The 15,040-nt window shown below is 46.7% G+C and overlaps 1 protein-coding gene across 2 annotated transcripts in view; it reads right to left on the bottom strand.

Moving 5' to 3' along the window:
* Positions 1 to 8,312: 8,312 nt before the first annotated feature.
* The window catches only part of COL5A1 (collagen type V alpha 1 chain), a 129,222-nt gene continuing 122,494 nt past the window's right edge, over positions 8,313 to 15,040 (bottom strand). For both annotated transcript variants that reach the window (XM_058037998.1, XM_058037999.1), the window contains exons 65-66: positions 13,793 to 14,026; positions 8,313 to 11,247 (exon numbers count right to left, since the gene is read on the bottom strand). In XM_058037998.1, coding sequence (XP_057893981.1) covers positions 11,101 to 11,247; positions 13,793 to 14,026 — 381 coding nt within the window. In that variant the 3' untranslated portion in view covers positions 8,313 to 11,100. The remainder of the gene's footprint in view (positions 11,248 to 13,792; positions 14,027 to 15,040) is intronic.

The raw sequence follows: 15,040 nt of genomic DNA, 5'->3' as shown, positions 1-15,040 counted from the left end.
GGATTGCAGTCCAAAAGCATCTTCCTCCAATCCCCCATAAATCACCTGCCCAGCCCCTGTAAATCTCCCCAGTCAAAGGCAGCAATACTCAATGATTTATTTCTACAGCCAGCTGAAAAATCTCCCTCCAAGCATCTCTTTTAGGAGGAAATGGCTTTTTAACAAGATGGACACCTGGCAAAGTTTCTCGTTTGGAAAAGTTTTCTCAGCCAGAAAAGAGTAATTTCTGAAGATTTCTGGAGTTTTGAGCGATGATGGAAAAACTGAATATTTTTTTATAGGTTTTCTCCCTGGAGAAGAGGGACAAATGCGTTTTAACCTAAATTTCAGTGTTGGTAATGTTTAGTTAGGGATGTGTTATAGGGCATTCCCAGCATTACCTGACATAGAGAAATCCCTGCTCCAACAAGCCAGGCTTGAAATAATAAATTAATGATGGGAAAAGAGAGCAGGACTTGGAAGGGCCATAGGCTGAGACCCAGTCATGCCTTTGGTCCTTTTATCCACCTTAAACTCCTCGTGCCCTAGATTGGATCACTCAAAATTCCTTCCAGGAGCTCCTGGCTCCCTTTCCCTGCCCCTGTTTCCACCCAAAGCTGCTGCAGTAAATGATCCCAGTCACTCCATAAGGAGATTCCCACTTCCCCTCACCCTTAATTTGATTTTTCAGCCCGGATTGCTGAACTCCTCTTTCCTCCAGCTCATTTCCACCATCTCAGCTACAACAAATGGGCACTTTATTATCTGCAATTGGCCCTGCCAGAGGACTGGGGTTGTTCTTGTGCTGGCTCTGAGCTCTGCTGGAGTTCCTTTTTCCTCTGAATGATATTTCCAAGCCCTTCCCCTGGCGAAGAAACAGAGAGAACATTTGTTATTGATAGAATTTCCATTTAAATTGAGGATGTTGCTCAGTGCAACACGTGTTCAACCAAACTCTCTTTTCCCCCCAGCGAAAAGCAGCGAATTACATGAGTGGGGGAAAAAAAAGTGAAAGGGAGAAATCACAAAAAGCTGTGAAATCCAGCTGGAAATCCACCCTGTAATGAGACATCTCGATCTTAATCAGGCTGTGGGTAAAGCTTGGATTACACACCCAGCTTTGTGCTGCTCAGCAGCTGCTTCCCCTGGCAGCTCCTTTCTGTGCTTGCCAATCCGATTAACTCTGCAAAACGAGAGACAAAACAACGCAAAAATCTCGGGCTTTTACAAAATAAACAGGAATTCAGGCGTGTGGAGGGTGCTGGATGGGCCCCAGCAAAGCCTTTCCAAGTGGGGAATGGCTCCGTGGCACAGACATTTTCAGGTGGGTTGCCTGAGAGCCACAACGGGCTGTTGGGGCTGGAAATTAAAGGGAAGGATCCCCAAAATGATTGGAAACCCATCCTGATGGAGCCCGGGTGTTCTCCCCACCCCTGGGCAGCAGGAAAGCTCTGGGGCAAGGAGAGGAGGAGGAATTGAGTGCCCTCCATGATCGAGCCACAAAGGGCTCTTGGTGCTGGAAATTAAAGGCAGGGATCCCCAAAATGATTGGAAAACCCATCCTGATGGAGGCTGAGAGTTCTCCCCATCCCTGGGCAGCAGGAAAGCTCTGGGGCAAGGATAGGAGGAGGAATTGAGTCCCCTCCATGATCTCACTCCAGCTCTGGAGCGATGCTGGGGTTGATTTGGGGGGTCCTGACCCCGTCACTCAGCTGGAGCCACCTGGGACCTGTCCCAGAGCTCCAAAGCAGTGACAAAACCAGCCCCAGCTCCTGGCACCTGCAGTGTCCCCTCAGTGCAGCCCCCAGGATGGGTTTGGGCTGTGGAATCACAGCAAAACCCTGGGAAACCATCACATCCATCCTTTAACCCAGCACTGCCAAGGCCACCACTCAGCCCTGTCCCTACCTGTGCCTTCTAAACCCTTCCACCCCTTCCCTGGGCATCTTTTCCAGCCCTACCAACCCTTCCAGTGATTAAACCTTTCCTGATTTCCAGGCTGACCCACTCCTGGCACTTCTCAAGGGCATTTCCTCTCCTTGAGCTCACTTTGGCTCAGCAAGGCGAGGGCAGCAGGTGGAAATGGTGACCTGGAGATGTTCCTGCTCCTGGAAATGGTGACCTGGAGATGCTCCTGCTCCTGGAAATGGTGACCTGGAGATGCTCCTGCTCCTGGAAATGGTGACCTGGAGATGCTCCTGCTCCTGGAAATGGTGACCTGGAGATGTTCCTGCTCCTGGAAATGGTGACCTGGAGATGTTCCTGCTCCTCCTGGAGAGCAGGGAGAGACTCTCCAGGTCATCTAGAGAGCAAAGAGACTCTCCAGGTCATGGAGAGAGCAGGGGGAGACTCTACAGGTCATGGAGAGAGGAATCAAGAGGTGCAAGGACCTGGTGGGATGGTTCCTCTCCAGCTGCTTTCAGATATTTTTCATGTTTTTCATGTCCAAATGCTTTTCAGATGTTTTTCTATTTCTAATCAGACAAAAAAAAAAATCCCTAAATATAAATGTTTTGCAGCCTTGCTGTCACATCTTTGCTCCAGGAGGCTGGGGCAGGATGCAGAGGGCACATCCATGCCAGCCCAAATCCCATCAAGGAGGAATATCCATGGAAAACAGGTAATCTCTAAAAAAACCAGGTTTCATCTTCATCTGCTCCAACAATGTCCCCAGCTGGGGACAACAGAGGGACAGTGTGCCCCTCTGCTGCTTTCTAGGATTAAAGTGCTGAGCCATGGTTTGCTCCTCCCAGAAAGCCCAAGATCCATGGAAAATGTTTTTTTTTTCCTGTTTTTAGGATAACCCCTGAGCCTAAACCCCAGGTGAGAAGGGATGGGCTCCATATCGCACACTGGGGTAAGAAATTCTGAATTTATCACCCCTTGCAAGAGCTGGAGAAGGATAGAAATGGAAAGAGAGAAGGAAAAGGAATAAGAAAATTAAAAAAAAGCAACAACAAACCCTCAGAATGATTGTGCCTGAGCTGCACAGGAACATTATTTATGGCCCAAAAAACCCCAGAAGCATCAGAATGTAAAGCAGAATCACATCATCGATAACGGCGGGCCCTGATCAGAGGGAAAAGACATCTGAGGAGGGCAGGCAGGGAAATGGCACATTGCAGCAGCTGCAGAGATTGCAAAGGGATTTTAATTCTGAGGATGCTGAAGAAAATTGCAGATGAGAATAAATAGTGCCTGGTCATAGATCAGCACAACTTGATTTTCTCCCCTCTAAGTGCCACGGTATCAATCTTGGGAAGGGAGGGAAGGGAAAAATCAAGGTGGCAAATGAATTATTCTTCAAACCTTCCTCCTCATCCAGGAGGAAAAACAAACCCTTGCACTCTTGCTGGGCAAACTGGAAGGAGCCTGAAATGCAGATCAGGAGGGGAAATGGGGGAGGTGGGAAAGAAGGTATTTATATACAATAAATATTTAATCCTGCTCAGTGTTTCCTCCTGGAGAAACTCATAGCAGGGATTAATTTGTACATTGCTCCCCGCTCCACTGGTGCCCTTCAGCAAGGTTAATCTTTGCCTGATGCAAGTTGGGAAATTAAATCCATGGTGGTGGACAAACTTCCTCTGGGGCTGGATTTAATTTCTTGCTTTTTCCCCCTCCCAAAAATGATGGATGTGTGTGGAAGCCACGAACGCTGCCTCGTGGAACAGATAATTCCTGAATGGATGCCCCCCTCCTTCCTCTCCCCCTCTCTCCCTGTTGTGTATCTTAATTAATATTTTGAGTCTGGCAAGTTTTTGATTTCTGTTTCAACAGGGTCTCGGATCAACCTGCTTGAAGGGAAAATCCTAAAGAGGGACAATTTGGGGTTTTATTTTAGTGGCTGCTGCTCCCTCCTGAAATCCAGCATCGTGCTGGTGGCAGTGAGGAGCAATGGGGGAGATGGGGGCTGAAGGGAGGCACTTCCCAGCCCAGATTTCTGTTGCAGACATTTTTCATTAAAAATTCTTTCCTTAGGATTTTTCCTCCTGAGAAGCTGTGAGGCCTCAGGAACACAATGCAAACAATGGTTATCTGCTGCTGTGGAATGCAACAGGTGCATCTGGGATTGGTCTCATGGGGTTGTTTCTAATTAATGGCCAATCACAGTCTGCTGGCTTGGACTCTCTGTCCAAGACAGAAACCTTTGTCACAGAAACCTTATTCATTCCTTTTTATTCTATTCTTAGCTAGCCTTCTGAGGAGAACTTTTTCTTCTATTCTTTTAGTATAGTTTTAATGTAATATATATCATACAATAATAAATCAGCCTTCTGAAATACTGAGTCAGATCCTTGTCTCTTCCTTCAACATAAGACCCCTGTGAACGCCATCACAGATTTCCAACTGGGAGCCCTCAGGAGAGCTTTGGGTGTGAATTTGTGCCTCAGTCCTGAAGAGATTTTACTCATCACCACACCTGGGATGTGTGAGAGCACCTTTTCACCCCCAACAGCTCCTGGTGACATTTTAAAGTTAAAAAGGCACAGTCAGGGTATTTTTTTCCCTCTGGATCCCCAGGAAATGACATAACCATGGCAATGCCCTTCCAGCTTCAGGTTGTGGGATATTCCCAAATTATCAGCACTGCTGATGAATTGTCATCTGAATGATCATCTATGTACTGCTGATGAATTATTCCTGATGCTCTCCTGACTTGGGACTCTCTTGGAGTGCCCAGGCAATCAGAGAGTCCAGGAATGGGTTGGGTTGGAGGGACCTCAGAGCTCATCCAGGGACAGGGCAGGGACACCTTGACTATCCCAACCTGCTCCAAACCCATCCAACCTGGCCTTGGACACTCCCAGGGATGGGGCAAAAAGATCCCTCAGGCTCTGCTCAAAAAATCTGCGCGCTGAGAAGCAGCCTGAGGGGAAAAAACCAGAATAATCCAAGCGCGGTGCGGGGAATTTTCCGCAAAGAACAACATCCCACTGTCCAATTAACATATTAATAATTAGGCAGGATGAGAACACGCAGTCCCAGGGCTGCCAGGCTGGCTCTGGCTGTTGCAGGGGTGCCTCTGAGCGTGACAGGCAGTGCTTACAAGATGTAATTTCAGCGCTTGGCAGCTCCCCTCGCTGTGCTTCTCCGAAGGAACAAGCAACGTTTGCTCCCCTCTGAAGGAGGGAACAGCTGCTTTCTGCAGGGTTTTGTGTGCTTGGTTTCTTTGGGGTGTTTGCTTTTGCTCAGGATGTTTGAGAAGTGCTGTTAATAGGAGCGTGAATTGGGTTTTGCTTGCTGCTATAGGAAGCATCCTCGTTGTAACTCTGGAGAAAATCACTTTGCTGCCACGATGCCCCAGGACGGGGAAAATCTGCAGGCAGAGAAGTTATGAGGAATAAATGAGGTGGCAATAGGTGCCATTAATAAAAACACAGCTCACTAAACTCCTCCTGCTCTCAGATCAAAAACAAAATGAGTTTTCAGTGCAAGACCCCAAATCCAGCATTTCCACAGAAGATCCCCTAATGGGAAAAGGGATTGGATTCCCCAGAGCTGGAAGTGCTGAGGGAAGGATGAATTAAGAAGGATGAATTATTTCCAAGGCTGGTTTTGGGTCACTGCACAATGGCAGAGGAGCAGCCCTGCCTAAACAGCCCCTGACAGATGTTGGGAACATCAGCCCAGCTTGGCCTCAAAGGAAAAGCACAAGAGAAGAAAATAAAAATGAAGGAAAATCCAGATTATGCAGGGATAATATAATTATTCGATAATTATGATAAATCCTTGCTTCCCACCTGCTCATGGCAGAGGGACACCGGGCTCATAGTGCCAAGAGCCGGAACTGAGAAGTCCTGTAAAAAAATATATTAAAAAATAAAAAAAAGGGAATTGTCTGGCTGGAGAGCCAGGGCAGGTAATTTGCAGAGGCCCAGCTCCTGGGCAAGGTGTGAAGAGAGGGGACACATCTGACTTGCACTGCTTCAGATTTTCTGGGCACTCTGTGGATTAATTTACAGGTGGTGCTGAACTGCCAGAAGCACCTCCAGCTCACTTGTTTTTCCTCACAGGAAGACATAAGACAATTTTTTGTGGTTTTTTTTTTTTCCTTTTCCCAGAGCTGTGGGTCAGATCAATTCTTCTTTTTGCTTGAGACATTAATAAAAACAAACCCAAGCCAAATCCAGCCTGGCTGGGAGAAGATGCAGGACAAAAAGCAGCTGAAGGACAAGAATAGCTCCAGCTCCTTTGAATGCCACGAGAGCCTCACTCTACCCAACAATTTGCATATTTTCTCCATGCTAATTCATGCACAATCCTCTCCCCTCCTCACTGCAGCCTCCCACTTGGTCCTGCTGTTCCTGTCTCTCCAGGAGAGCTCTGGTGGCACTCAGGCTGCTCCATCCTTTGTATGAAACACCCATTCACAGCTTCCCTTCTTGTTTGCCAAAACTCACCTAGACAGGGAGGGGATGCCCAGGATCTGCTCTCTAAATTTAACCAGTGCCAACGCTCCTTTTCTGGCCATTTTTATTTTTACCAGTCTGTTGTAAACACAGGGTTTGAGGAGATGGGGAAAGAACATCTCTTGGAGAGGCGACAGCAGCAGGAGCATCCCAACCAGAGCTGTGACATCCTGTGGAGAGCAGGAGCTGTGGTCCCAGTGTGACCCTGAGGGGCACAGGGAGGGGGACAGGGCAGGGTTGTGATCCTGTCCCCTTTCCCAGCTCCCAGCAGGAACTGGGATGTGCTGGTTTGTGCTGGTGCAGCCTCAGGTCCAAGCCAGCTGTGTTTGGTGAGGGCCTCTGGTCTCTGTTCTCCATCCCACTCCTACAAATCACGTGGGATGGGCTCCTTTAGGGACAGCCAGTGCTCCACCTGTTAGATCACAAAATTCTTCAGGCTGTAAAAGACTTTGAGATGATGGAGTGCAACTGAAGCAAGGCAAGGGAATCCAAGTTAATAAGCAGGGAGTGACCGGTCACAGAGCAGCACGAGGGGCTGGGCCTCTTCCTCCAGAGCAGGGCTGAAAACCAGAGCAAAAAACAGTTCCCATGTCCCAGGCAGACAGCAAATCCCACCCCAGCCCCTGTTTCACACCTGGCAGCAGTGCGGGAAGCACATGGACACATCTTCCTGCAGAACCAACAGCGAGGGGAAAACTCTGCAGGTTTTACCGGCTCTCCTCACACAGCAGGGCACAAATCCCAGCCCAGGGCAGAAATCCCAGCCCAGGGCACTTAGAATAAAACCTCATGTGAAAAATGTGTATTTTGTGATTGGCTTTTCGCAAATATTCAAATGAATATTATATGTGTTGTGTTAGAAAGTGATGCTGTATTAATTCCCTTAAGCAGAGTGTTAAACACAGTTTTAGTTATAAAAAATGTTAAAATAGAAGCTGCGCTGCGTAGGCTACTTTTTCTAAAGAAAGGACTTGCACTGAGATAGCAGCCACAGGACACCTGAATCTTTCAGAGAAAAAGAATTTATAGCTCCATTATCAGAAGAAATGAACTTCTTCCTGCCTCGAAGGCACTGCCCATGGAACTGGGGCTGATCTTCAATTTCCCTTTCAACCCACCCCAATCTGTGACTTTGGCTCTTTCTCTGAACACCTTTGAAGGTCATCACAGACCTTCTGCATCCAGTGAGTGAAGGGCAGAAGCTTTTGGGACACAGAGCTTGGCTTGGCCACCACAGAGCTGGGCTGGTGGCCCCTGACCCACCTGCAGAGCTCCAGATGTCACCTCCTGAAGGTCCAACATCCCTTGGAGCAGCAGCAGCAAGCAAGGCTTGTTTGGAGAGGCTCCTGAGGCCGGAGTGACTAAGATCCAGTGGCAGCTACTGGTGGAGTTTCCCACAGTGAATTCCAGAGGATCCTGGAGTGAAACCTGCAGGAGAAGAAGAGGAGAGGATGAGCAAAGTGTCCCCTGTGGTGTTTCCTTCCACACAGCAGAGCCCTGGGGCCAAGAACGGGAAACTGGGGGTTGAGGAGCTCACCAAGAAGCTGGAATTTTTTTTTTCCTGAATTTGTCTTGGGATGAGAAGATCAATAAGAGAAAAACTCCTCTGGTGAAGTTTCTGCTGATGGGAAGAAGGTGAAGAGCTGGTGGCCACACAATCTTCTCCTCCACATCCAACCAAAACCAGGTTGGATTTTTGCACTGGAACTTCTCACTGAGAAAAAAGAAAAAACAACAAAGAAAATATTCCAGGCCTGGAATTCCTCCCCACGATGGGTTTGAGTCGTATTTTACAGTATTTCTTTACCTTTAAGCACTTGCACTGCAGCTCTGATGAACTTTCCAGGCTCCACAGGGCAGGGGGGTCCTGGGGAAATCCCACTGCAATCAACTCCAAGAAGAGATTCAACATCACGGGGGTTTAGGTGGAAACAGTAAACTTGATTTATTGAAAAAAAAAATCTATTACATTTATTCCTTTATTACACAGGTTTAAAATATTTAAAAATAGCTCTTATGGGCATTACACTTAAATTTTATGACATGTTTATTGGACTTTGAAGAAATGTACAATACGGCATTTGACACTATATTTTAAAAAGGGCCTTATGTACTAAAAGTTTGGGGTTTTTTTTCCATAGGTTTTATTTTTCTTATCAACATTTGTTCAAGTCAATATATATTAAGGGGAAGAGGGAAATAAAATTACACAAAAAGAAGGTCTGCAAATACAAGTAGTAATTTTATTGCAATATACCGTAGCTAAGTGGTCTGGGGGGGATTGGAACAGTTGGGAGCTCAGTACAATTACAACACTGTGGAATTCAACAGAGGAAATTTTTATTCTTTTTTCTTTTTTTTCTTCTTCTTCTTCAAGCAGAGAAATCAAAAGGAAAAAAAAAAAAAAAAAAAAAAAAAGCTCCCTTGATGAGAAAATTGAGAAAATTGAGAAATTGAGAACAGAATCCCATGACTTGGGCAGACACACACACAGGTGTGGACAAATATCAAAATATCAGAAATATCAGGATATGGCTTTGCTGGGATGTGCAACCTTTCCTGCCCTTCCCGCTGTTGCCAAGGTGACTGAGAAGCTGAATTCCTTATTTATTATCCTAAATTCCTTTTCACTGCTCTGCTGCCCGGAGTCTGCAGTTTTTAGGGTAGCACCTTTTGGGTTTTTTTTTTTAATTCCCTAAAGTGGGAGAGAGAGCACAGGAGAAGAAGGGAGAGGGATGGACACAGCTCCTCCAGGCCCCAAAAGCACCCCTGGCATCGCTGCTCCCTCCCTCGGATGCTGCTGCTCTCAATTTGGGCAGGAGGGGGGAAAAGACATCATATAAAGGCTTTTTTCACAGTAAATGTGATGTCTTTTCCTTGCTGGTGAAAAATCCCCCTTGAGCAGAACGCTCCGGGCCGAAGGATAATAATAATAATAACAATAATAATTTATAAAAACCCCACCTTGCAACGGCTATTTTCCAGCTGAGAGACCTGAAGAAGGAAAATGGGCAAGGAAGGGAAAATAAATGGGAAAAGAAGAGGGTGTCAGCACGTTGGGAGCCGTGGAAGGAATAAGAAAGAGTGGGAAGAGCAGGAAAATTGCAAATTCCCCGGATTGCTGGGCGGGCAGCACCCCCACGGCTTCAGGACACCCAACATCTACATAAATTAGCACCACAAACGTTCAGCCACTGAGGACAATCTGCTCTGCTTCCAACCAGGAAAAGACGTGGATATCCTTGGGAAAACCAAAAAATAATAATAATAAAAAAAATTGTAAGGACATTTAATGGTTTGTTTTTTTTTTTTTTTACATGGGCGCATCTAAGGAAGGAGAGGAGCAGGATTTGGACAGAAGAGATAAGAAGGTGCCATGCATTTATCAGCAGCCAAAATCTGCCTGAAACTGCCTAAAAAGCCAAGTGGGAGATTGGCCAGTGGCAGGGTATCCCCAGTGTTGTGTTAAAGTTATCAGATAGCACCACAGAGATATGTAAAAATAACTATAAAAAGCACCTTTTTTTCCTTCTTTTTTTTAGTTTTTTTTTTTTTTTATTTTATTTTATTCTTGATATTCAGAGAGGACAAATGGATTTCCCCTGCCACTGGGATCTGCCACTGGGAACGGATTCAGGTTTAATTCTTATCATTTTAAAGGAATGCTGAAAGAAAAAAAGAAGAATTAATTTAAAAAATGGGTGGTTAAGCAAGTGGATGAGAAGGCAGAGGCTCAATGCAGATCCTGCTTTTAGATTAGGGGATTTGTAGGGAATTTTGTTAAAAAAGTGGCTTTAATTTCCACATTTGGAAAGGAATCATTCCAAAAGGCATCTGTGGCTCAGGGGGTTGGTTTGCACCTGATCCTGGGGGAAATTCCAAGGCTCCAGACCCCAGCTTGGGGCTGGGCAGAGGCACAAGTGGGGACAGGAGCTGCTGTCTTCATTCCCAGCTGGAAGCTTGGCTGGGATGGGGTGGCTTCAATACAGACAAGGTCACTTGCATGGTTTGAAGGCAGAAACATTCCAACATTTCAAATAAAATACGACACAAATATTTACTCACAAACATACAAAAATAGAAGCACCTTTAAGACAAGGCAAAGAGATGCCCAGTGTGACCTTGAGTCAGCACTTTGGAAAACGCGGAGTGAGGCAAACTCAGCGGAGGAAACATGGAAAATTCTGGAATTGGCCATGCTGGAGCTGATCCAAACCTCGTGGAAGGCAACAAAACTCATCAGAGGAGCTTCAGATCCAGGCCTGCCAGGACTTCAACATCGAGGAATTTCAAGTTTTTCCATTTTTTTTTTTCCTTAGTAACAAACAGACGCTTCCTGGTGAGAAGAGGAAGAGGAGGAAGAGGAGGAGGAGTTTGCTGGAGGTGGGCTCAGCTCGGTGGCAGCAGCAGGGACAGGGCCAGGTCTCCGTGTGTGGCTGTTGGTCATGAGATTCCATATCCATCCTGGGCATGGCTGAGGGGGGCACAGAGGGGCTGGGGCAGAACCAGGGACACAACAAAATAGGTGGGGAGGAGGAGGGGAAAAAAAAAAAATAACCCATCGCTGTCCAGTTTCAGACCGTGCACGTGAGGAGGAATTCTTTTTTTTCTCCGTTTTTTTTCCTTTTTTCTCTTTTTTTGTTTTTAATTAAATGGCGCAATGAGGTTACGAGGTTGCTCATTTGGAGACTAGGTTCAGGTGGCTCTTTTAGCCCAGGAAGCAAGCTGGTCCCACCTCGAATCCAAATTTCTGTGCCGCTTCTCCGAAGTCATTGAACATGATGTCGACTATGGGCACCTGCTCCACTTTGGGCGTGTTGATCTCCAGGATGGTTTTCTGGTAGCCCTTCCTTGCCTGGAATGAGGGAAAGAGGAGCTCTGAGGATGCCTCCAAGCCAACATCAGCACAACTGAATAATCACCACTCGGCTGGGAATGTGGGGGTGATTTTTGCTGGGAATTTTTGGACCCAAATCAGAGTCACCACCACCCAAATAAATTTATTTGCATGTTTAATACACTGAAAAACCCTTGGGAGATGCCCAGAGCTTGGAGCAGAAGCAGATCACGACATTCTAACTCTGGTCCAGCACATTTCCAAGCTACAATGGGAGCCTGGAAAAGTTTGGGCTGTGGAAAGATTGCTTTCCCTCCCTTAGGACACACCTGGCTTGTTGGGCAAATGGTAGCAATTTAATATGAATATATTAGTGAAAAGATCACATTTAAAGTTTGATAGAATTCACAAGGTGTTGCTGTCTTTTTATCATGCCTGGTGGCCACGGAGTTGTTTCCAAAATATAAATAATTATTAGAGGAGCAGAAGTACCCCCTGAGGGCATACAAAGCTGCACAAACGAGAGAATTTATGGAGCAGCTTTGGGTTCTACCTTTCCCTGTGATTTGTGTGGCTCGGGAGAACAGGCTGGAACACAGCTACAAGCAAGGGCTGGAAGTTCAGGAAAAACATTTTCAAATTATGGGAAGAACAGCAGCCCTGGCCTCAGCAGCCGCCCCACCACAGCAGGACCTCTGTGGCAACCCTGTGTGGGGCAGCCCAACCTCATCTCCACAGGGTAGGGCTCAATCCTGGAATAATTCAGGATGGAAAAGACCTTTAGGATCAAGTCCAACCATTAACCCAGCACAGCTGAGCCCAGCAATTGGATGGGTTGCAGCACTCACTCCCAAAAAAGACATAAAAGCGCCTCTAAACTCCTGGTGGAGTTCTCTAAATTCCTAACAGCCTTTTATGGGTCTAAGAGTCAGACTAAAATCATCTTTAATGTCAAGAATCAATTGTAAACCCCAAACTCCTTTTAAGTAAACAGATATATCTCAAATACCCTGCCTGTGCTTTGGGCAGCACGATCTGCCAGGGTAAAATTCATCCAATTTATCTGCCCAATAGGTGGAGGTTTTCAGGAGGCTCACCCCCTTTAAAATGTGCAATATGTGCTCCTCCAGCAAGCCTGAGATTCAGGAAGAGAAGGGAGGAGAAGGCCCTTTTTCCCAAGGATGTTATGTCAGCAGGAGACACGAAAAACTTGAGGACAAACTTCTCCTGAGTGTTTCCAGAAGGGGGCTGGATGCCCTTTCCCTCTCCAGGAATGTGTTAAAAGTTCTAATCTGATTTTCCTCATTGCTCCATCAGTAAAAATATCTGTTTGTGCCAGAACAGAAGCGTTTCAATCTCAAATTACACGAGGAGCTTTTTCTGTCAAACATCTCAATCTTTCTGTCCCGTGGGCTCCAAGTGCTGCAGTTCCAGAGGGTGGGAATTATTCATGTTTTTACACCAGCAAGCTGGGGCTCAAAATAAATGCATGCAACACCTGCTTTGCCAAATTTTTATCTCCTGAGGGCATAATTTTCAGAGTTTAAACCCAAATCAAGCATCCAAGAAGAGTTAGAATTAAAGGGAGGACGTGAGACACCTTGGGAAATTGTGGCTATGCTCGTGCACCCCATGAGCAGCACAGCCAGAGTCCTCCTGGCGCTGCAAAAACAAAAATTCCAACCAAACCCTTCCTGCTTTGCCTCCCAGAATTCCTGAAAGCAGTTTCAAAGATCTTTGTCAAACCCTGCAAATTCCCAACTCCAACTTTTAGAATTTCTGAAAGATCCTTATCAAACCCTGCAAATTTCCAACCTCAATTTTCAGAATTTCTGAAAGCAGTTATAAAGATCTTTATCAAACCTTGCAAATTCCCAACCCAAATTTTCAGAATTTCTGAAGGCAGTTACAAAGATCCCTATCAAACCCTGCAAATTCCCAACCCGAATTTTCAGAATTTCTGAAAGAGAAGATCCTTATCAAACCCTGTAAATTTCCAACCCAATTTCCAACTCCAATTTTCAGAATTCCTGAAAGCAGTTACAAAGATCCTTATGAAACCCTGCAAATTCCCAACCCCAATTTTCAGAATTCCTGAAAGAAAAGATCCTTATCAAACCCTGCAAATTCTCAACTCAAATTTTCAGATTTTCTGGAAGAATTACAAAGATCTTTATCAAACCCAGCACATTTCCAACCCAACCTGGCGCCATCGCTTGCCTCTTCCATGTGAGGAATTGAGTGAGAGCAAAACGCCAGGGAGGCTTTTAAAAAAGCAAGCAGCACTTTCAGGCAGATAAATTGGATTAATCAGATTGATTTGACTCCTGGAGGTGCTGCAGCTTCCCTTGACTTCCAGCAGGATCATGGATTCCCATGGAATAATTTATTTCCAACTTAGGGAAGAGCACGTTGGTGTCTCCCGTGCCAAGGACAACCCTGAAGCACTGAGAATTTGGGGGTGATCTGCTCTGGGGAAGGCAGTGCTGGCCAAGCAGGGGAGGGCACAGAGGTGTCCCCAAGGTGTCCCCAGGTGTCCCCAGGGCCAGGAGCCCCCACGTACCGCGCAGCCGTCGAGGGCAGGTCGGATGTAGGGGTTGTTGTCGTAGGACATCTCCTCGTCGTTGGAGCCCAGGAAGCGGATGGCCTTGTCGTAGCTGTTGGTGGTGGCGTCGTGCCAGGCCACCGACTGGTAGCAGTTGTAGGTGATGTTCTGGCGGGCCGAGGCGCTCAGCAGACGCAGGAAGGTCATCTGCACCACCCCGATGGGGTTCCCGTCAGAGTCCACGTAGGAGAGCTGGGAGAGGGGACAAGGGACAACACTGGGCAGTGAGGGACAGGGAGACACAGCTGGGGGCTCTGAGGGACACCACGGTCACCAACACAGACTGCTCCTGAGGGACATCAGGGTCACCATAAACACTGCTCCTGAAGGACACCAGGGTCACCATGATATGCTCCTGAGGGACACCAGGGTCACCAACACAGACTGCTCCTGGGGGACACCAGTGCCACCAACACAGACACTGCTCCTGAGGGACACCAGTGTCACCATGGATGCTGCTCCTGAGGGACACCAGTGTCACCACAGAGTTCCTGCTCTGCTCACCCAAGAACTTTTTGTTCTCCTGCTGGATGGGGTGAGGGTGTGAGCAAAAAATGAAATCTTAGGAGGGCAGGCAAAAATAGACAAGGGGATTTCAGCCCTGGCTGCAAGAGGGTGAGGATTTGGGGATATGTCTCAAGTTTAAGCCAATATTGAGTGTATTTCTCCAGTTTTTGAAGAGGAGAGAAGGTGAATTTCTGTGAGGGTTCAGGGCTTTATTTTCCTGTCCTGTCTGACACAAATTTCTGACTGCTGGGGGTGTTTTGTTCTGCACACTCTGGGATATTTTCCATTCGTTTTCCCTGGAGTTTGAGCAATCCTGGCACTGCTGGTGATGACTGGGGGCTGCCCTGGTTGGAAAAGCTCAGCTCAGGTAAAGGGAAAATGGATTTGCTGCCTTGTTGTGAACACAGATTGTAAATCCCAGTCTTGCACACTGGGATTTGCTCCATTCTGCCCACCAGGCTCCTTTTTCTCCCATGGAGGAGAATTTATTCCTACAAAATAAAATTATTGAAACCCAATCCCAGCACTTGGGGGATTCAGGACTTTGTGGGACTTTCACAGCCCACAAAATGAATTTTTGCAGGTCTGAACTGACTGTGCTTGAGGTGGCATCTCCAAATGCCCTGGATGGACTGAGGGTTTCTTTAGAAACAACCAGGAACAAAACCCAGGCACCCAACGTGGATCTCCTCCAGGTGC

The sequence above is a fragment of the Melospiza georgiana genome, chromosome 20 (genome assembly GCF_028018845.1).
Source record: "Melospiza georgiana isolate bMelGeo1 chromosome 20, bMelGeo1.pri, whole genome shotgun sequence".
In the NCBI taxonomy this organism is placed as follows: Eukaryota; Metazoa; Chordata; class Aves; order Passeriformes; family Passerellidae; genus Melospiza; species Melospiza georgiana.
The sequence above is the reverse complement of the archived record's forward strand: the minus strand, read 5'-3'. Positions and strand labels throughout refer to the sequence as shown.